Source organism: Pongo pygmaeus, chromosome 16 (assembly GCF_028885625.2).
Source record: "Pongo pygmaeus isolate AG05252 chromosome 16, NHGRI_mPonPyg2-v2.0_pri, whole genome shotgun sequence".
In the NCBI taxonomy this organism is placed as follows: Eukaryota; Metazoa; Chordata; class Mammalia; order Primates; family Hominidae; genus Pongo; species Pongo pygmaeus.
The window spans coordinates 49,825,976-49,848,136 of NC_072389.2; the positions used below are offsets into that span (position 1 = coordinate 49,825,976).

The 22,161-nt window shown below is 40.4% G+C and overlaps 1 protein-coding gene across 5 annotated transcripts in view; it reads right to left on the minus strand.

Moving 5' to 3' along the window:
* SPG11 (SPG11 vesicle trafficking associated, spatacsin) overlaps positions 1-22,161 on the minus strand; it is a 101,926-nt gene that overhangs the window by 55,569 nt on the left and 24,196 nt on the right. For 4 of the 5 annotated variants that reach the window (XR_010123811.1, XR_010123812.1, XM_054451999.2 and 1 more), the window contains exons 8-15: positions 15,533-15,665; positions 11,292-11,447; positions 10,724-10,899; positions 8,365-8,541; positions 4,753-4,824; positions 4,262-4,389; positions 3,801-3,976; positions 2,220-2,433 (exon numbers count right to left, since the gene is read on the minus strand). Coding sequence is in view for 3 of the 5 variants with exons in the window: in XM_054451999.2 (XP_054307974.1) it covers positions 2,220-2,433; positions 3,801-3,976; positions 4,262-4,389; positions 4,753-4,824; positions 8,365-8,541; positions 10,724-10,899; positions 11,292-11,447; positions 15,533-15,665 (1,232 nt within the window). In the remaining 2 variants the exon portion in view is untranslated. The remainder of the gene's footprint in view (positions 1-2,219; positions 2,434-3,800; positions 3,977-4,261; positions 4,390-4,752; positions 4,825-8,364; positions 8,542-10,723; positions 10,900-11,291; positions 11,448-15,532; positions 15,666-22,161) is intronic. The other variant, XM_054452000.2, reaches the window with a different exon arrangement.

Below are 22,161 nucleotides of genomic sequence, written 5' to 3' on the forward strand. Positions count from 1 at the left end.
GTCATAATCCACAAAACAAAAAACAAACAAAAAAAAAACTGCTGGGATTTTTACTGAGATTACACTATATTTAAAGATCAACTTGGTAAGACTTGATAGCAGGCTTGTCTTGCTCCAAATCTAAAGAGAATGCTTACAATGTTTCACTAGTAAATATGATGTTGGCTAAAAGGATTTTTCTAGATACCCCTTTTAAGTTAAGGGAGTTTAGGCCAGGCGCAGTGGCTCACGCCTGTAATCCCAGCGCTTTGGGAGGCCAAGGCAGGCGGATCACGAGGTCAGGAGATTGAGACCAATCTGGCTAACATGGTGAAACCTCGTCTCTACTAAAAATACAAAAAAAAAAAAAAAAAAAAAAAAAAAATTAGCCAGGCGTGGTGGCAGGCGCCTGTAGTCCCAGCTACTGGGGAGGCTGAGGCAGGAGAATGAGGACACCTGGGAGGCGGAGCTTGCAGTGAGCAGAGATAGTGCCACTGCACTCCATCCTCGGCGACAGAGTGAGACTCCATCTCAAAAACAAAACCAAAAAAAAAATTAAAAAAAAAAAAAAAAAGGCCAGGGGCAGTGGCTCACGCCTGTAATCCCAACACTTTGGGAGGCCGAGGCGGGTAGATCACGAGGTCAGGAGATCAAGACCATCCTGGCTAACATGGTGAAACCCCATCTCTACTAAAAATACAAAAAGAAATTAGCTGGGCGTGGTGGTGGGTGCCTGTAGTCCCAGCTACTCTGGAGGCTGAGGCAGGAGAATGCTGTGAACCCAGGAGGCGGAGCTTGTAGTGAGCCAAGATCACGCCCCTGCACTCCATCCTGGGTGACAGCGAGACTCCGTCTCAAAAAAAAAAAAAAAAAAAAATTAAGGGAGTCTGCATCTATGCTTAGTTTGCCAAGTTTTGATCGTAAATAGGCTGAATTTTATCAAATGCTTTTCTGTATCTAACAGGGTGGTATGATTTTTCCCCTTTAATCTGGTGGTAAAGAGTTCATTAATTTACTAATTTCATAATTCCAAAACCATATATACATTAGTTTAAAAACCAAATGCTAAGCAAAATATTAGGTAAGCATACAAGTTCTATAATATTTACTAGTAGTAAACAAGAGCATTTAGTGCAATGGAGAGAAGAATGAATAGAAAATCAGGGGCTAAGGGATTTAAATCTATAACTAACTGGCTTGGGCAAAGCACTTAACGTCCCTGGATCTGACTCTCCACATCTTTAAGCTGGGGAGGAAAATACAGCTGTAAGTATACCCCAAAATAAGTATAAATAGAAAATAATACATAAAAATATGTTTAAGAAACTTAACATACATGTTATTAGCTTTCCTTACACTATTTCAACAGGTTAGAAAGAGAGCTTAAATGGAGCCATATGAAATGGTTGATATTCAGTCATTTTTGACCCACACAAATGGCAAGTTCATATGGTTCAATTTAACAGGTTTTTCTAAATGAATTAAAGTTTAAAATCTTCACATCACTTCAAGAGCTACTTCCCCTCATTATTTCTTAATTCAGCAGTTCTCTTAGTTCAAGAACATGCACAGCACACATGTAGTGATATGAAGCACAGGAGACAGGATACTAAGATATCCCCATCTCAGCTCTTGTCACTTGCTCCTTATAGCCCTACTGAAAACTTAACATTTCTATACCAAAGTGCATAAAATGTTTTGGGAGGAACCTACATCTAGAACTTGAGAGCTTATTTACTACCCACATGATATTAAATGCATGATTTTTTTTTTTTTTTTTTTTTTTTTTTTTAGACAGAGTCTCACTCTGCTGCCCAGGCTGGAGTGCAATGATGCAATCTCGGCTCACTGCAACCTCTGCATCCTGGGTTCAAGCAATTCTCCTGCCTCTGCCTCCCCAGTAGTTGGGATTACCTGGCACTATGCCTGGCTAATTTTTGTATTTTTGTAGAGACAGGGTTTCACCAAGTTGGCCAGACTTGTCTTGAACTCTTGACCTCAGGTGATCTGCCCGCCTCGGCCTCCCAAAGTGCTGAGATTACAGGCATGAGCCACCGCGCTTGGCCAAATGAGTATGATTTTAAAACCTCACTGTAAGATGATGTCCTTTAAATTTTATAGTAATATGAAACAACACTGCATTGGATTTATGGCATTTCAAAGGAAAAGCTATACCATTATTTTTTCTTGCTCTTCCCTTGTATTCTTCCCATTGGGTATTAGTTCAACAGTTATAATACCTGGCCAGCTTATCTAAAATTTCATTCCTCATGTAGTTGTTACAGGAAGTATTCTGGTTAATAACATCAACAGTCAGAAGGGGCCATTTGTTCTGCTGAAGTGAAGCATAACTATGCTGGGTTTGAAATTCTCCAATCCATAAGATAATGTTTAACCAATCATGGCGAGCTGTGAGGTATCTCCAGAGGGCTTCAGGGGAATATGATTTGTATTCTACATGGAAAAAAACACATTTTAAAATGTAATTAATTATGTCTATTGACACGTAACTCAACACTAAATTACTGAGTAAATATAACAATCTGGACATAGATATTTATACAATATATTAATTATTCAGGTCCTCTGTGTTACTATTTTCCTTTTTTTGAGACAGGATCTCGGTGTGTTGTCCAGGCTGGAGTGCAGTGGTGCACTCGTGGCAGCCTTGACCTCCTGGGCTCAAGTGGTACTCCTACTTCAGCTGCCCAAGTAGCAGGTACTGCAGGGATGTGCCATCATGACCAGGTAAATTTTTTTTTTTTTTTTTTGAGACAGTCTCGCCGTGTAGCCCAGGCTGGAGTGCAGTGGCGCAATCTCGGCTCACTGCAACTTCCGCCTCCCAGGTTCAAGCAATTCTCCTGCCTCAGCCTCCCAAGTAGCTGGAATTACAGGCATGCACAACCACACCCAGCTAATTGTTGTATTTTTAGTAGAGGTGGGGTTTCACAATGTTGGCCAAGCTGGTCTTGAACTCCTAACCTCAGGTGATTCGCCTGCCTCAGCCTCCCAAAGTGCTGGGATTATAGGCGTGAGCCACCACGCCCGTCCGCCCAGGTAATGTAAAAAATATATATTCTGTAGATATGGGGGTCTCACTATGTTGCTAGGCTGGTCTTGAACTCCTGGCCTCAAGCAATCTTCTCATCTCGGTTTCCCAAAGTGCTGGGATTACAGGTGTGAGCCACCATGCCTGGCCACATTGTTCATTTTATAATCAATACTACAGCCAAAGAGCTAGATGTAGCTTCTAATTACTATGGTGGTTAAAATGAAACTTACATATTAGCTGTACATTTCAGTTACCTGTTCAACCCTTTTTTTCCCTTCTCTTTCCCTTAATGTAAATAAAAACTTTGTTTCAGATGGGGAAGGATGAAAAGAAAAAAATAAATTAAAAATAATAAACAAATAAAAACTTCAGCCATAATAGTAAGCCAGAATTTTACTCTCTGAATTGCTACTGTTTACCATTGTTAGTTATGCCCCAGATCCCCTATATCAGATGGTATAGATCCCCAATTTACACAAGAAACTCAAGACTATTTGCAAAAACAGATTGTCACTTTGAAGCTGGAATGAAAACTCAACCTTGAAATCTCAATTAACTATTTTTTTTTCTTTTATTAGCACATTATAAATCCCTCCCAGAAACTCTGGGATAAGAAAGAGATCTTAATGCAACGATTTGCATTTTAAAGAACCTGAATATCATTTCCCAAAAGGAATTCTAAAATTGAGACACATCAAAATATTCAAATATCAATACCCAATTTAATTCTCATTCAGTATGTTCATATTTCAGGCTCTCTCACACTTGCCTTCTGGACTTATCCTGGGGAGAAGGATGGATTCTTGTGTTAGTTGATCCCACCACAGAGCCCAATTTAACACAATTCTATGGTCCTGTTTGTTAAATTCATCTTTACAATCATATTTCAGGAATGAGTCCAAAACAGACTTGTGCTTGAAAAAATCTTGTTCCTTTATCCAATACCTAAAAACAGTGATATAAATTTTTTTTTTTTAAATTTTGGAGAAAAAGGCATCATTCCTTTTCATCTGCTCAAGAATATCTACTCTTTTGGGGAACACATAATTCTGATTATGCAAATATTAAAATGACAGAAAACTCTCGAGTCCCTTCTGTCTGATACAAGTTTTATCTCCATGGAAAATGCAGGCTCAGTTCCACATAAGAAACTTGTGTTCACTAACAATTATAAATGAAATACTATCTAACGATATTCTAATATTATCAAAAGGGGACTAATGAGACTACCTGGGAAATGACTGGATTTGCATATTTTCTTGGAAATGTCCCAAATAAAGCTTCTCAACTTGATGCACGAAGTCTATAGTTCTTTTCTCTTTTTCAGAAAAATAATTTTTTTCTTTTAAAATTTCAACCTTGAATAAAAAGTAATTAAAGCAGTGACTTTACAAAAAATCAAGCACATTTGCAAAATATGTCATGAGATTATCAAAGAAGGTAGTGCTGGGAATTAAAGATTATAAAAAAAGTCATGAGATAATATGCCATTCAAGAATTATATTTTGAACATTAACACAAATTTTCTTTTGCCACAAATGTAAAATAGTCACTGAAGAAAGATGAAGGGGAAAAAAAGATGAAGGGGTTGTCACACTTTTACTTATTAGATATTAGTTGAACGTTAAAATTACTTAAAGTTTTTCTTCCAAGGTTTTCTTCCAAGTTTTTCACCCAGGCTTTCTAGAAAATGTATACTACGTAGTCTCACCTTTACCTACCAAAAAGTCACGTATATTTTTATTAGTTGTATAGAAGCATATCTTGAGCAATTGGCCTTTTACATCAAACCCCTAAAATAAACATAGAAAACCAAAAAAAGTTACATTTTGTAATGGAACTATTTTGAACATAAATATGTGTTAGATACAGAAATACCCTATTATAAACATCTATCTTGTTAGAATTCCATAGCTTTCTGCTCTTTCAAACATTCATTTCCCTACTTTATTTTTTATTTTTTCTTTTTGAGACAGTCTAGCTGTGTTGCCTAGGCTGGAGTACAGTGGTGTGATCACAGCTCACTGCAGCCTTGACCCCCAGGCTCAAAGCGATCCTACCAACTCAGCCTCCCAAGTAGCTGGGGCTACAGGTGTGCATCACCATGCCTGGCTAATTTTTGTATTTTTTGTAGAGATGGGATTTCTTCATGTTGCCCAGGCTGGTCTTGAACTCCTAGGCTCAAGTGATCCTCCTGCCTCAGCCTCCCAAGGTGCTAGGATTACAGGCGTGAGCCACGCTGCCTGGCCCTCCTACATTCATTGTATGTATTTACTGCCTATCCCTAAAGTCCTTAAGCATTTTGTCAGAGCAAAGGTAGCACACAGAACACTTTAAGGCAATGCTAGGCTACCACAGGACCAAAACGACAGCAATCTGGTATGCTGACTCAAGTGGAAACAATGATCAATGCAAACAACATCCCTTTTACATAGTTCCACTCCTCTGCACCTCCTGAAAGTTACCATGGGCAAGACCCCAACCATGCAGATTAGGGCTAGATCTCAGCTTAGTCTAGGAGCCCTACTTCTAGGGCTTCCCCTTCTCATATGAAGAAAAACCATAGAGCATAAAGCCCAGCAAAGGCATAATTTACTAGAAAGTTCAAGTGGAGATGTAAGGGGTCACATGAACAATACAGAATGTCCTCCAACAAATAATGAGCTCCTATGCATGCTTCGACAAGTGTGAAGTCTTCTATGAGAAACACTATCTCCTCCTAATCAAAGTGCCAGGTCTAACAGTATTTTTCTTTTTCTTGAGACAGGGTCTCGCTCTGTCACCCAGGCTGGATGGAATGCAGTGGTGCGATCTCAGGTCACTGCAACCTCTGCCTCCTGGGTTCAAATGATTCTTGTGCCTCAGCCTCTCCAATAGCTGAGATTACAGGCATGCATCACCCACCTGGCTAATTTTTGGCCTTTTTAGCAGAGACACCATTTACCACGTTGGCCAGACTGGTCTCAAACTCCTGCTTCAAAAGTGATCTGCCCATCTTGGCCTCCAAAATTGCTGGGATTACAGGTGTGAGCCACTGCACTCAGCTCAGAGAGTACTTTTAAATGCCATTTAAAAATCTCTTCAAGAGATATGGAAATAACCTGTCTATCAACAGATGAATGGATAAAGCAAATGTGGTGTATATATACAAATGAATATTATTTGGCCTTAAAAAAAAAAAGAAGGAAAGGCCAAGTGTGTTGGCTCATGCCTATAATCTCTGCACTTTGGGAGACCAAGGCAGGAGGACTGCTTGAGCCCAAGAGTTCGAGACCAGCCTGGGCAACATAGTGAGACCCTGTCTCTACAAAAAAGAAAAAAAAAAAAAAAAAGAGAGAGAGAGAGAGAGAGGAAAACCTGCAATTTTAAACAACATGGCTGAACCTGGAGGACATTATGCTAAATGAAATAAGCCAGAAACAGAAAGACAAATTCTTCATGCTCTCACTTATATATGGAATCTAAGAAAAAGCTGAACTCACAGTAATAGAGAGTGGAATGATATTACCAAGGACTGTGGGGTAGGAGAAAGGAGTAGAAATTGGTCAAAACGTACAAACTTTCAGATATAAGACAAATAAGTTCTGGAGACCTATGTATAGCATAGTAACTAAAGTTAATAATAATACATTGTATACTTGAAATTTGCTGAGAGTAGATTTCAAGTGTTCTCACCATATATACACATATAACTATGTGAGGTGATATATTAATTAGCTTACTTGTGGTAATCTTTTCACAATGTACATACATATCAAAACATCATATTGTATACCTTAAATATATGTAATTTTTGTCACTCATACCTAAATAAAATTAGGGGGAAAATATCTTCAAGAAAGTTCTCAGGCCAGGCACGGTGGCTCACGCCTATAATCCCAGCACTTTGGGAGGTCGAGGCAGGTGGCTCACCTGAGGTCGAAAGTTCGAGACCAGCCTGACCAACATGGAGAAACCCCGTCTCTACTAAAAATACACAAAATTAGCCAGGCATGGTGGCACATGCTGTAATCCCAGCTACTCGGGAAGCTGACGTAGGCGAAACGTTTGAACCTGGGAGGTGGAAGTTTTGTGAGCCAAGATCGCACCATTGCACTGCAGCCCAGGCAACAAGAGTGAAACTCTGTCTCAAAAAAAAAAAAAAAAAAAAGTTCCCAGTACCGAAACATTTCTCAGTGTTATTTCTCTTTTAGATTTAGAGACAGGGTCTTGCTCTGTTACCAGCTATTTATAGGTGCAATCATAGTTCACTGCAGCTTAGAACTCCTGGAGATCCTCCTGCCTCAGCCTTCTGAGTAGCTAGGACTACAGGTGTGCTATGGTTTGGATCTGTGCCCCTGCCCAAATCTCATGTTGAATTGTAACCCCCAATGTTGGAGGAAGGGCCTGGTGGGAGGTGACTGGATCATGGGGGCGGATTTCCCCCTTGCTGTTTTTGTGATAGGAAGTAAGTTCTCACGTTATCTGGTTGTTTAAAAGTGTGTAGCACCTCCCCACTGCTCTCTCTTCCTCTTTCTCCTGCCATGTAAGACATGCCTGCTTCCCCTTCATCTTCTGCCATGACTGTAAGTTTCCTGAGGCCTCCCCAGCCATGCTTCTTGTATAGCCTGTGGAACTGTGGGCCAATTAAACCTCTTTTCTTTCTAAATTACCCAGTCTCAGGTAGTTCATTATTATTTATTTAGTTAGTTTTTGAGATGGAGTCTTGCTCTGTTGCCCAGGCTGGAATGCAGTGGCACCATCTTGGCTCACAGCAACCTCCGCCTGCTGGGTTCAAGCAATTTTCCCTGCCTCAGCCTCCCCAGTAGATGGGATTACAGGCGCCTGCCACCACACCCAGCTAATTTTTGTAGTTTTAGTAGAGACGGGGTTTCACCATGTTGGTCAGGCTGGTCTCAAACTCCTGACCTCAGGTGATCCACCCATCTCAGCCTCCCAAAGTGCTGGGATTACAGGCGTGAGCCACCACGCCCGGCTCAGGTAGTTCTTTATAGCAATATGAGAACGGACTAATACAAGGTACAAGGTGCAAGCCACCATGTCCTTTTTATTTTTTTATTTTTTGTAGAGACAGGGTCTTGCTAAATTGCCCATGCTGGTATTGAATTCCTGGCCTCAAGCGATCTTCCTGCCTCAACCTCCCAAAGCACTGGGATTACAGACATGAGCCACCACACCAAGCCATTCTCAGTGTTATTAACGTCATTTCTTAGTGTCATTATTTGCTACATAAATTTCTTAGTTTATGAAATAATTATGAATACAAACCAATTTTATAATAATTAGAAATTATATTAAATACATTTTAAGATTTTATGGATTACACCACTCACCATATTCTTCAAAAGTTCAGAGGCTTCCTTTATATTGTTCTTTTTCAAATTGTCAAAGACCAAATTTAGGCCTATGCCAATCAGCTCCTCAAGTTTTTGAGCAGAATGACTATCAATCCTGAAGAAAGTCTGTGCCTCTGGTATTTTGTTGTTTAAAATGGCACTGGCAATAACTTCCTAGGAAAAGAAAAATGTTTGCCTTTTAAGTTCTTTTTCATTTCCTTATTATGATTATCAACATGGGATTTATACATTTATTTAACATCTAACAAAGGAAGTTTTATTTAAAATCTATTACTAGATTTGGAGTTAGGTTCAAGGGATATAAAATGGAGTAAAACTAAGACCCTACACTCCAGGAGCTAGTGGAAGACACACTGATTATAGTACTGTATGATAAGGGCTGTGATAAAAGTAACCCAGGGTGCTAGAGAGGAAGGTCTAGAAGAGAAACACCTAAATAAGAAGGATGACCACCCCCGCCCCCGTTTCCCCCAGCACAGGCTTGCTAGTAGAAGTAACTAGTAACTGATGGGCAAAAAATTTAAAGACCAGTAAGTGTTCCATAGATATACTGAGATAAGAGGATAGGTGTTCCAAAAAGAGGGAATATCATATGCAGAGGGACAAAGAAAAGAAACTGCATCAAGCCTTCAGGGAACTACAAATTACTCAATGTAACTGGAGAGAGTAGCAGATGAAACTTGAAAGCAAAGCAGAGGATCCATCATGACGAGCCTTGCGTTTGAGGTAGATTTTATCCTGAAACTACGTGGAGCCACTGAAAGACCGTAAAAGCAAGATGTGATGTAATCAGATACATATTTACAGAAAAATACCCAGGCAGCAATATAGAGAGTGGACTGAAAGTGATTCAAGCTCAAGATATTGAGGCATTAGAAGGCTACTACCAATAATCCATGTGAAAAGAAATACTTAAACTGAAGATCTAAACCCTAGAGAGAACAGAAAGGAGGCATTCTTAACCTAGGGCTTTAAAGAGACCTGTAAACCCCATTAAGCCATGTATAAAATTTTGTCTATGTGTACACATTCACATGCCTGTTTTTGAAGACAGGGTCTACAATTTTTATCAAAGTAAACTATAACCGCTTCCCCTGGCAAAAGTTGAAAATCAGTGATTTTGAGTAAAAAGAGGACCATAGACAGAGCCTTGCAGAACATTAAAGGAGGGAAACAGGAAGAGAAACCTGTGAAGGAGACAGGAAAAAGGAGACAAAAAAGCAGAAGGAAAAGTAAGTAATTTCTTGCTTTTTTTTTTTTTTTTTTTTTTGAGACGGAGTCTCGCACTGTCATCTGGGCTGGAGTGCAGTGGTGCGATCTCAGCTCACTGCAACCTCTACCTCCCGGATTCAAGCAATTCTCCTGCCTCAGCCTCCCGAGTAGCTGGGATTACAGGCGCCCGCCACCACACCTGGCTAATTTTTTGTATTTTTAGTAGAGACAGTGTTTCACCATTTGGTCAGACTTGTCTCGAACTCCTGACCTTGTGATCTCCCTGCCTCGGCCTCCCAAAGTGCTGGGATTACAGGCGTGAGCCACTGTGCCCAGATAATTTCTTACTTTTTAAGGTTACAGAATGAATAAGAGATACAGAAAATGCAGTCACACCAGGTACTTTAATCCCTCCACCCCAAGAACAGCAATCTTAACAACCTAGCAGCATCTCCATCTTATCACTTTAATTCCCTAATGATTATGATCATCTGTGTTAAGCTGTTTTAGCTTTTGTTTTTCCAATACCAATGCCCTCCAGTGGATGAAGGAATTCTTCCAGTCCCTAAGTCATACAGATGGTTATAAATTTTAGTTGTATTATTACAACTTTTACTGTGGGGGGAAAAAAGGCAAACAGATGGAAACAAATTTAACTGGCAAAATGTCTTAAAAAGAATTTCAGATAGGACTAAAATTAAGTATACTTCTAAGTAATAATGTCATAAAATAAAAATTTCCAAAGATCTAATCATCAGCTGCAATTCAATTTATCCAGAGGTCAGGCAGAATGCATGAGACCAAAGCACCAGGCTTGAGCCAATGAGGGAGTATTGCTAAAGAGTGCCACTTCACATGGGTTTAGAGTTGGGTGTTTGTTACCAAACCCAAGTGGGAAGATCTAGCATTAAGAGGGAGCCTACCCATATAGTGAATTAAATAAATGGAGCTTGTAGACATAAATTTGAAGTCATAATCAAAAATCCCAAAACCGATAAAACCTAAAACTTTTGCCAAACATTCTGAATCACAAGTATACAGAGTCTGAATTCTGTTTTTTCTATTGTTTTCTCAGATCTTCTGAATCTGGCAAATAAAAGAAGTGATAATTATTCGTACTTACCTCAAAGCTGAGTTTCTTCCATATACTGCTCTCCTTTACTTTGGGGACATTTTCATGTATATCATATTCATCTATAGCATCTGTTAGCTTCCAAGGAAACTTTATCATGAAGGTTCGAAGTTCATTAATGTAGCTAGTCAAAATGTTCACTCCTTTTTGCAGATGTTCATCTAGTTCTATGGAAAATATCAATGTGCCAATTTGTGTGTGTGTGTGTGTATAAATATAAACCATGAGCTGTTACAAAGAATTCTAAAGAAAGTCAAAATTCAAACTTGGTATTTTTAAATTTCAAACAATATGTTTGAGGATTTTCCTGTTTACAAGTAAGTAGCTCTGTATTTTAATATAACCCTTTCCTTTTCTTGTCATTCACAATTAGTCCTGGGTCTTTCTACCAACTTTCTCAGTATCAAAACCCATTTCACTTACTCAGTTACACACTGACCTTACCCAAATGTAGTAAATGGTGTGCCACTGGTTTATGCTGTGTCACCCAATAGCAGCACTTGTATCTGTTCTGACACAGGAACAGTAGAATTGCCCCCTTCCTAGCTGCTATTCTTACCTTCAGTGTGAATAAAAAGCTCCTTTATTTGGTTGTTAAGGAAAGACAGTGTAAGATTAAGCAATTGTTCTGAAAAGTGTTTGCTTTGGGGTTCAGAATAACTTTCTCTAATTGCTGAGCAAAGTAAATCCAATGCTGGTATCAGCTCTTCCACATCTGAGAAAGAACCAAAGAAATTAACATAAAGAACACCAGGATTCTCACAATAAAATTAACACATCAAAAATATCATGTTACAATATTTTTAAACATAAAACAAGGACCAACGTCTTATTTTCAAAAAGCTCACAAAACTTTTCTGCAGGCTTATTACCTGCAAACTTTAATGATTCTAATTATTTATAGTTATCATTTACTGATATCACTGCTAATTACCCTTTTGCTGACAACCTACATCTTAAGTACTGTACTTGTTGTTTTATAAATGCTATCTCATTTATTCAACAACTTAAGAGGTAGGTGTGTATTATATTCTCTTTCCACAGATTAAAAAAACTGAGGTTCAGAGAGGATACGTAACTTGCCCGAGCTAATTTAGAAAGTAAGTGGCAGGGCCAGGCACAGTGGCTCACGCCTGTAATCCCAACACTTCGGGAGGCCAAGGCAAGCAGATCACTTGAGGTCAGGAGTTCGAGACCAGCCTGGTCAACATGGTGAAACCCCGCCTCTACAAAAAATACAAAAATTAGCCAGGCATGCTGGCGGGTGCCTGTAATCCCAGCTACTCAGGAGGCTGAGGCAGGAGAATTGCTTGAACCCAGGAGGCAGAGGTTGCAGTGAGCCAAGATTGCGCCACCATACTCCAGCAGCCTGGGCAACAGAGTGAAAAAAGAAAAAGAAAGTAAGTGGCAGGGCCAAAATTTGAATTTAAGCCTGTCTGATTGCAAGGCTATTCTGTGCTAAACATTCAAGTGAAAGCAAGAAGTGTGGGCCCCTGGATGTTGTATCTGCAGCTGAAGGCTCTAATTAAGTGATTCCTGTTTGTCTCAGCACTCCTCCCACTGCCCCCCGTGGATTACATCTGTGAGATGTATGAGAATTATGGGAAACGGGTTTTCCCCCTAGGGGGGCAGGTAAGGCTATTCCCAGTGCTTCTCATTCCGGCTCCATCTCCACCCTTTAGAGCTGAGCAGTGCAGGTGAGAGCGGAATGAGGAGAAATCACTAACCACCAAACAACGGAAGTGAATAATGACTCTACAACTGCTGATGGAGCCCTGCTCAATATCAAAAACTAGGCCTTTTTCTATAAATTTAAGCAGTTTTTAAAACATCAGAGCATTAGAAAAGCTGGCAATTCAAGAAAGAGGAGACCAAACTCTGCACTCAAAACAAAATAGAATGTGTGTTTTTGTTTTTGTTTTTTTGAGACAGAGTTTCACTTGTCTCCCAGGCTGGAATGCAATGGAGCGATCTTGGCTCACTGCAACCTCTGCCTCCTCCCTTCAAGCGATTCTCCTGCCTCAGCCTCCCGAGTAGCTGGGATTACAGGCATGCACCACCACACATGGCTAATTTTTGTATTTTTAGTAGAGATGGGGTTTCACCCTGTTGGTCAGGTTGATCTCGAACTCTTGATCTGGTGATCCACCCATCTCGGCCTCCCAAAGTGCTGGGATCATAGGCGTGAGACATTGCACCCAGTCTGAGAATGTGTTTTTAAAAGAAAATGTCTTTCCACCATATATGAGATTTAGGAAGAAAAAAAAGAAAACATCCAATTCATTTTCTCAGTGAAAGCTAATACTACATCAGTGGAAAAACAGCAGGTTGTAATTTTCTCCATGTAAGTAGACTACAAATTGATATAACTTTTGAAGGACAATTTATCAAGGTGTTTAAAAATATAAATTGTGCATACTCTTAAACCTGGAAATTCCAGGTCTAGAATTTAACAATAAATTCTAGTAATATAAGTAAATGATTATATAGATGTGAAATTACACACACATACAGCATTTCTAGCACACTGTTAATAGCTAAGAACTAGAATAAATCTAAATGTCTAACAGGAGTTTGGCTTGGTAAATTATGGTACAGCCCATACAATGAAATTCTATGTCATCATATTTAGTAAGTATATATTATTAACAAGAAAGATGTCTATAGTATAAAGTGGGGAAAAAACACAGATTATAAAACCGTATTTACAGAGTGTCAAAGGACAAAATTACAACAAATTTAGATTAAAGATCTCAATTGGTTTTATTGCAACTCTAGAATGCGGCAACAATTTCATAACATGGAAAAGGTGTTCTAGTGAGCTGAGCAGAAGGGGTTGGCTTTATAGACATGGAAGAGCTGAAGAAAGCAGAAGCAAAGAAAAAAGAGCATATTCGTTGTTTCAAAGATACTTTTTTTGTAAGATGAAGAGAGACAGAATAATACAAAAATACTGATTATTTAACATGAAACTACTTCAGGCTTTTTTTTTTTTTCAATTAAAAATAGAGGCAGAGTCTCACTATGTTGCCCAGGCTGGTCATGAACTCTTGGTCTCAAGTGATCCTCCCGCCTGGGCCTGCCAAAGTGTTGGGATTATAGGTGTGAGCCACTGCACCCAGCTTGTTTTTTTTTTTTTTTTTTGAGACAGAGTCTCACTCTGTTGCCCAGATTAGAGTGCAATGGTGTGATGACGGCTCACTGCAGCCTCAACCTCCCAGGCTCAAGCAATCCTCCTACCTCCCTTTCCTGAGTAGCTGAGACCACACATGCACACCACCACACACAGCTAATTTTTAAATTTTTTGTAGAGGTAAGGTTTCACTATGTTACCCAGGCTACTTGGCTACTTTCAAACTCCTGGGCTCAAGAGATCCTCCCGCTTCAGCCTCCCAAAGTGCTGGAATTATAGGCATGAGCCACTGCACCTGGCCTACGTTACTTCTTTTACATAAGGATTATATCACAGGAACTTCATTATCATGCTGATTGAAGATTGAAACTGGACTGTTGGGGATTATTGGCTCTCTCCTAATTTCTCCCAATGTCAGAAGACCACCTTATTTTAAGTTTGATGCTATGGAACTTTAGCATAGTTGACTCCATTTTGATTTCTGTTCTGGTCTGATGGGGCCTAGTACAGCTCACACCAAAACAATGGTCTCCTGTAATTTTTATTTAACAAGGGGAAAATATACTTTATTACCCTGTTGTTCTAAGGAGAGAATTTACATGGCTACCTGGTCCAAGAATAAAAGTTAGGCTTCCTATTTATTAAAAAGGAAAGTCAAAATCTTGAAAAGTGTTGGTAATGTGGCAAAAAAGCAGAGAAGTCTGGGTGAATTTTTTTTTTTTTTTTTTGAGACAGTCTTACTTTGCAACCAGGCTGAAGTGCAGTGGCACAATCACAGATCACTGCAGCCTAGACCTCCCAGACTCAAGCAATCCTCAGCCTCAGCCTTCCAAGTAGTTGGGACTATGGATGCGCCATCATGCTCAACTAATTTCTAAAATTTTTTTGTAGAATGGGGTCTTGCTATGTTCCCCAGACTGGTCTCAAACTCCTAGACTCAAGCGATCCTCCCACCTTGGCACCTAAAGTGTTAGGATTACAGGGAGAGCCACTGCATCCTACCAAAAATTCTTATAACAAATCCTAATCCACAACTCGGAAAGCCACACTGTCAATACACATCTCAGATGGTTGCAAGGGCAGGCAATTTTCCAAATAAATGTTTTTCTGTCGTGTATAAAACCGTCTTGAATTTGAAAGATTGCCTCTTCCTTGCATACTAAAAATACAGAGTTCAGTAAAAGATATGAGCAATAAATAGCCCATATAGTATGACGACATTTACAGAATCTGATAATACTGCCAAATTTCCACAAAGTTGTCCAGGCATGGTGGCTCACGCCTGTAATCCCAGCACTTTGGGAGGCAGAGGACTGTTTGAGCCCAGGAGTTTGAGACCAGCCTGGCAACACAGTGAGACCCCATTCTCTACAAAGAATAGCTGAGTGTGGTGGCACACACATGTAGTCGCAGCTACTGTAGTAGGCTGAGGTGGGAGGATTGCTTGAGTCCAGGAGGTGAGGCTGCAGTGAGCTGTCATCACACCACCACACTCCATCTCAAAAAAAAAAAAAAAAAAAAAAAAGAAAGTTTCCAAAAAGTATATAAAATCCCATGACTAAGTTTTGGCAAGTAAATGAGTCACCAGAAAACACAACATCATACTTTGAAAGTTATTAAGAAGATCAAATGATAAATACAAACATAGAAATCTTTATTCCACTTACTTCTTAAATATAAATGGGATGACAAGTGATCAAACTGATTAGATACAGAAGACTTTGAGGATGGATTAAAAAGATTTTCCTTGCTCTTCAAAAAGAAATTTACTGTGTCCAGCTGACGATTTTCTATCCCGGCCTGAAATGAGGAGGAAAATAAAAATCAGAAAAAAATTACAATAGGAAAAAAAATCAGGATTCAGATTTTTAAACAAACTTTAGAATTTAATGTGGTGAGACTACAGGAGACAAAAGACTGCATGAATATGTGGGCTCCAGTGAGGATTTTGACAATGACTGATTATGCAATCTGGGGCAAGACTCTGTAATCTTTCTTTTCCTTTCTTTTTTTTTTGAGTCAGAGTTTTGCTCTTGTTGCCCAGGCTGGAGTGCAATGGCATGATCTTAGCTCAATGCAACCTTTATCCCTCAGGTTCAAGAGATTCTCCTGCCCCAGCCTCCCGAGTAGTTCGGATTACAGGTGCCCGCCACCATGTCCGGCTAAATTTTGTATTTTTAGTAGAGACAGGGTTTCACCGTGTTGGCCAGGCTGGTCTCGAACTCCTGACCTCAAATGATCCACCTGTCTTGGCCTCCCAAAGTGCTGGGATTACAGGTACGAGCCACTGCGCCTGGCCCAATTTCTGCTTCAATAGAAACAGGAGGTTTTTAGACTACAAAACCTTTCCAGCTCTAACATTTTATAATTCTACAACAATTCAAAGCTAAATATTAGGGATTACCCTTACAATTAAGTTATATTCTATTTGAATTAAAATGTTATGGCAGTACAATATAAAGTCCTACTCTGTCACCCAGGCTGAGGTACAGTGGCATGATCTCGGCTCACTGCAACCTCTGCCTGCCCAGCTTAAGTGATTCTCGTGCCTCAGCCTCCGGAGTAACTGGGACTACAGGCATGCACCACCACACCCAGTTAATTTTTTTTTTTTTTTTGTATTTTTAATAGAGACGGGTTTCACTGTGTTTGGCTAGGCTAGTCTTGAACTCCTGGCCTAGACTGATCCACCCAACTCGGCCTCCGAAATTGCTGGGATTACAGGCATGAGCCACTGCGCCCAGCTAGATTCTCAGTTGTCTTTTTTGAGACAGAGTCTTGCTCTGTCGCCCAGGCTGGAGTGCAGTGGTTTGATCTTGGCTCACTGCAATCTCCGCCTCCCGGGTTCAAGTGATCCTCCCACCTCAGAGTCCCAGGTAGCTGGGATTACAAGTCTGAACCACTACACTCAGCTAATTTTTGTATTTTTAATAGAAATGGGGTTTCACCATGATGGCCAGGCTGGTCTCAAACTTCTGACCTCAGGTGATCCTCCTGCCTAGGCCTACCAAAGTGCTGGGATTACAGGCATGAGCCATCGCACCTGGCTGCATTCCATATTTTTAATAAACAAAAATAAAATAAACGTATTTTTTTTTTTAAGTATGATGGCCAGGTGTGGTGGCTCATGCCTGTAATCCCAGCACTTTGGGAGGTCGAGGCAGGTGGATCAGCTGAGGTCAGGAGTTCGAGACCAGCCTGGCTAACATGGTGAAACCCCATTTCTACTAAAAATATAAAAATTAGCCAGGCGTGGTGGCAGGCACCTGTACTCTCAGCTACTCAAAAGGCTGGGGCAGGAGAATCGCTGGAACCTGGGATGTGGAGGTTGTGGTGAGCTGAGATCATACCACTGTACTCCAGCCTGGGCAGCACAGCAAGATGGTGTCTCAAAAAACAAAAACAAAAACAAAAGAGCATGTGGCCTGAGAAGCCTAAAATATTTACTGTCTGATCCTTTACAAAGTTGGTGGGGCACAGTGGCTCATGCCTGCAATCCCAGCACTTTGGGAGGCTGAGGCGAGAAGATTGCTTGAGCCCAGGAGTTTGAGACCAGCCTGGGCAACATAGTGAGACCTTGTTTCTAAAAAGGTTTTAGTAAAGACCTTGTCTCTACTAAAAAAAAAAATAAAAAAGCAGCTGGGTATGGTGGCGCACACCTGTAGTCCTAACTACTGGGGATGCTGAGGCAGGAGGGTCTCTTGAGCCCAAGAAGTTGAGGCTGCAGTGAGCTGTGACTGCGTCACTGTACTGCAGCCTATGCAACCCTGTCTCAAAAAAAAAAAAAAAGAAAAAAGAAAAAAAAAAAGCCAGGTACGGTGGCTCACTCCCGTAATCCCAGCATTTTGGGAGGCTGAGGTGGGTGGATCACCTAAGGTCAGGAGTTCAAGACTAGCCTGACCAATATGGTGAAACCCTGTCTTTACTAAAAATACAAAAATTAGCTGGGTGTGGTGGTGTGCACCTGTAATCCCAGCTATTTGGGAGGCAGAGACAGGAGAATCACTTGAACCTGGCAGGCGGAGGTTACAGGGAGCCCAGATTGCGCCATTGCACTCTAGCCTGAGTGACAGAGCGAGACTCCATCTAAAAACAAAAAAAGAAAGAAAAAGAAAAATTTGCCACTCTTAGCATAAAGCATTGTGCATAAGAATCACCTGGAGAATTTGTCAAGCTGTGGACTGCAAAACCCTGCCCCTAGACTTTCTAATTCAATAGATATTAGGAGGGGCCTGACAATTTGCATTTGTAATCTATAGGTCATGGTGAGCTGCTGGTCCAGAAACCAGATTTTGAGAGCCAATGGGCCAAAGTTCTGGATGTTAATATACCAAGGGAGGTGAGACATATTGGTGGGAGTTATGTTGGAGGAAGAAAAAACAGGACAAACCTAGGGTCCATGTGAGGTGATACCAACCAAAAAAAGATAAACTAGAAAAAATTACTGGCCCCAGAGGAAACTATAAACAAACTATGCCTTTGTTCTGAGTGATGGGAGTAAAAACTAAATTATCAATGAATAGAATATTCTTGTTCTTATGATATATATACTAAAGTACTTAGAGTGAAGGATTATAAAGTTTGCAACTTTAAAATGGTTAAGCAAAAAACAAAAAAAAAAAGGTACAAATGTGGTTTCATCCTGGCTACCATGGTGAAACCCCGTCTCTACTAAAAAAATACAAAAAATTAGCCGGGTGTGGTGGCGGGCGCCTGTAATTCCAGCTACTCAGGAGGCTGAGGCAGGAAAATAGCGTGAACCTGGGAGGCGGAGCTTGCAGTGAGCCGAGATCATGCCACTGCACTCCAGCCTGGGTAACACAGTGAGACTCTGTCTCAAAAAAAAACAAAAAACAAAAAAAACAAATGTGGTTTGGGAGGCAGGCAGGTCACTTGAGGTTAGGAGTTTGAGACCAGCCTGGCCAACATGGTAAAACCCCACCTCTACTAAAAATACAAAAATTAGCCAGGCGTGGTGGTGCACACCTGTAATCCCAGCTACTCGGGAGGCTGAGAGAGGAGAATCGCTCGAACCCAGGAGGCAGGGGTTGCACTGAGCAGAGATCGCATCATTGTACTCCAGTGTGGGCAACAGAGCAAGACTCCATCTCAAAAAAAAAAAAAAAAATACACAAATGTGGTAAAATGTTAATAGTTGGTCAATCTAGGTGAAATTTAACTTAATGTTCATTTTACTAATTTTTGAAGTTTTTCTATAGATTTAAAAATTTTCAAAATCACACATATAAAAACAATGACCAAATAGTAATTCTAAAAATAAAAATTTAAATTAGAAACAGATGTGTTTAATAGCAGATTAGATACAGGTGAAGAAAGAATTAGTGCACTGGGAGATATGAAGAAATTATCCACAATGTACCAAAGTCTCATAGTGGTTAAGGAGGATTGAGCAAAGTGTCAACAGTCTAACTACTTCTGATTGAAAGACCAATGTGACAAATGGAAGATATATATATATATTTTAAAATTATTATTATTATACTTTAAGTTTTAGGGTACATGTGCACAATGTGCAGGTTAGTTACATATGTATACATGTGCCATGCTGGTGCGCTGCACCCATTAACTTGCCATTTAGCATTAGGTATATCTCCTAATGCTATCCCTCCCCCCTCCCCCCACCCCACAACAGTCCCCAGAGTGTGATGTTCCCCTTCCTGTGTCCATGTGTTCTCATTGTTCAATTCCCATCTATGAGTGAGAACACGCGGTGTTTGGTTTTTTGTCCTTGTGATAGTTTACCGAGAATGACGATTTCCAATTTCATCCATGTCCCTACAAAGGACATGAACTCATCATTTTTTATGGCTGCATAGTAATCCATGGTGTATATATGCCACGTTTTCTTAATCCAGTCTATCATTGATGGACATTTGGGTTGGTTCCAAGTCTTCGCTATTGTGAATAGTGCTGCAATAAACATACGTGTGCATGTGTCTTTATAGTAGCATGATTTATAGTCCTTTGGGTATATACCCAGTAATGGGACGGCTGGGTCAAATGGTATTTCTAGTTCTAGATCCCTGAGGAATCGCCACACTGACTTCCAAAGATACATTTTGTTTTCCTTTTTTTCTTTGGAGACAGGATCTCACTCTGTTGCCCAGGCTGGAGTGCAGTGCCTCAATCTCACTCAGTGCAACCTCCACCTCCTGGGTTCAAACGATTCTCCTACCTCAGCCTCTCAAGTAGCTGGGATTACAGGTGTGAGCCACCATACCCGGCTAATTTTTTTGTATTTTTAGTAGAGATGGGGTTTTGGCATGTTGGCCAGGCTGGTCTCAAACTCCTGGCCTCAAGTGATCTGCGCACCTCGGCCTCCCAAAGTGCTAGGATTACAGGTGTGAGCCACTGCGCCTGGGCTGGAAAATACGTTTTCAATTTTCAAGCACATGGAACTTTTATTAAAACTGAGTAATCATGTGCCACGTAACAATATTTCACTCAACAACTGGTACAATGGTGGTTCCCATAAGATTATCGTAGAGCTGAAAATTCCTACAGCCTATTATTTACTATGCTATACTTTCATTATTTTAGAATGTACTCCTTATTTCTTTTTTAAGCTGGCTATAAAACAGCCCCAGGTAAGTCCTTCACAGTATTCCAGAAAAAGGCATATGAGACGATAGCTCCATGCATGTTACTGCCTCTGAAGATTGTCTTGTGGGACAAGATGTAGAGGTGGAAGACAGTGACTATCGATGATCCTAGGCCTAGGATATGTATGTGTTTGTGTCTTCATTTTCAGCAAAAAGTTTAAAAAGCAAAATAAATGGTGAAAAATGAACCTAAATACATAACAATGTCTAATGTGGTTAAAAAAATAAAACACAACAATAACATGAATAGGCTAAGAGTAAATGAAGTTAAAGCATTCAACGGATCTGTATTATTCAAAACAATTAGTTATTAACTATAGATCTGAGCTGGGTGTGGTGACTCACGCCTGTAATCCCAACACTTTGGGAGGTTGAGGCGGGTGGGTCACTTGAGGTCAGGAGTTCAAGAGCAGCCTGCCCAACATGGTGAAATGCCTCTACTAAAAATACAAAAAATTAGCTGGGCATGGTGGCAGGTGCCTGTAATCCTAGCTACTCAAGAGGCTGGGGCACAAGAATCGCTTGAACACAGGAGGTGGAGGCTATGGTGACCCAAGATCGTGCCACTGCACTCTAGCCTGGGCGACAGAGCAAGACTCCATCTCAAAAAAAAAACAAACAAACAACAACAACAAAAACACAAAAAAAACCGCACACACACAACAAAAAAACAAACTTTAGATCTGATAATTTAAGTATGTACATTATATTTCCTAGGATAGCTTCTTAAAGAACAGAAAGTGAATAATTTCTAAACTAGTATAGAGCACAAAGGAGCTCCTGGAGTGCTTATGATGTTTTATTTCTTGACCTGGATGGTGGTTACAAGAGTTTTTGCTTGATAATTATTTGTTGGCCAGGCGCAGTGGCTCACGCCTGTAATCCCGGCACTTTGGGAGGCCGAGGTGGGTGGATCACGTGAAGTCTTGAGTTCAAGACCAGGCTGGCCAACATGGGGAAACCCCGCCTCTATTAAAAATACAAAAATCAGTTGGGCGTGGGGGTGCATGCCTGTAATCCTAGCTACTAAGGAGGCTGAGGCACGAGAATCGCTTGAACCCGGGCTGTGGAGGTTTCAGTGAGCCAAGATTGCACCACTATACTCCAGCCTGGGCGACAGAATGAGACTGTCTCCAAAAAAATAATAACTATTATTATTTGTTAAACTGTATTCTGCGTACATTTTTACACATTGTATTTCACAATACAAAAAAAATGTATTAATGTGGTTCATTACAGTAACAAATTAAAGGAGATTATTCATATGATTATCTCAATAGATACAGAATAGGCATTCAATAAAATCCAATACCCATTCATGATAAAACCTCATAGCAGGGAACATAAGGGAACTTAACCTTACAAAGGGTATCTTAAAACACACACACACACAGAGACACACACACACACACACACACACAGAGAGAGAGAGAGAGAGAGAGAAAGATGGAGAGACACAGAGAGAGAGCGTGTGCGCTCTACTCAGGAATAAGATAAAGATTACTTCTGGATAATGTTATACTAGAGATCCTAGTACCTCAATTAAGAAAAAAGGTGGTGGCTAGGCATGGTGGTTCACACCCGTAATCCCAGCACTTCCGAAGGTCGAGGAGGGAGGATTGCTTGAGCTAGGAATTTAAGACCAGTCTGGGGCACATGGCCAAACCCTGTCT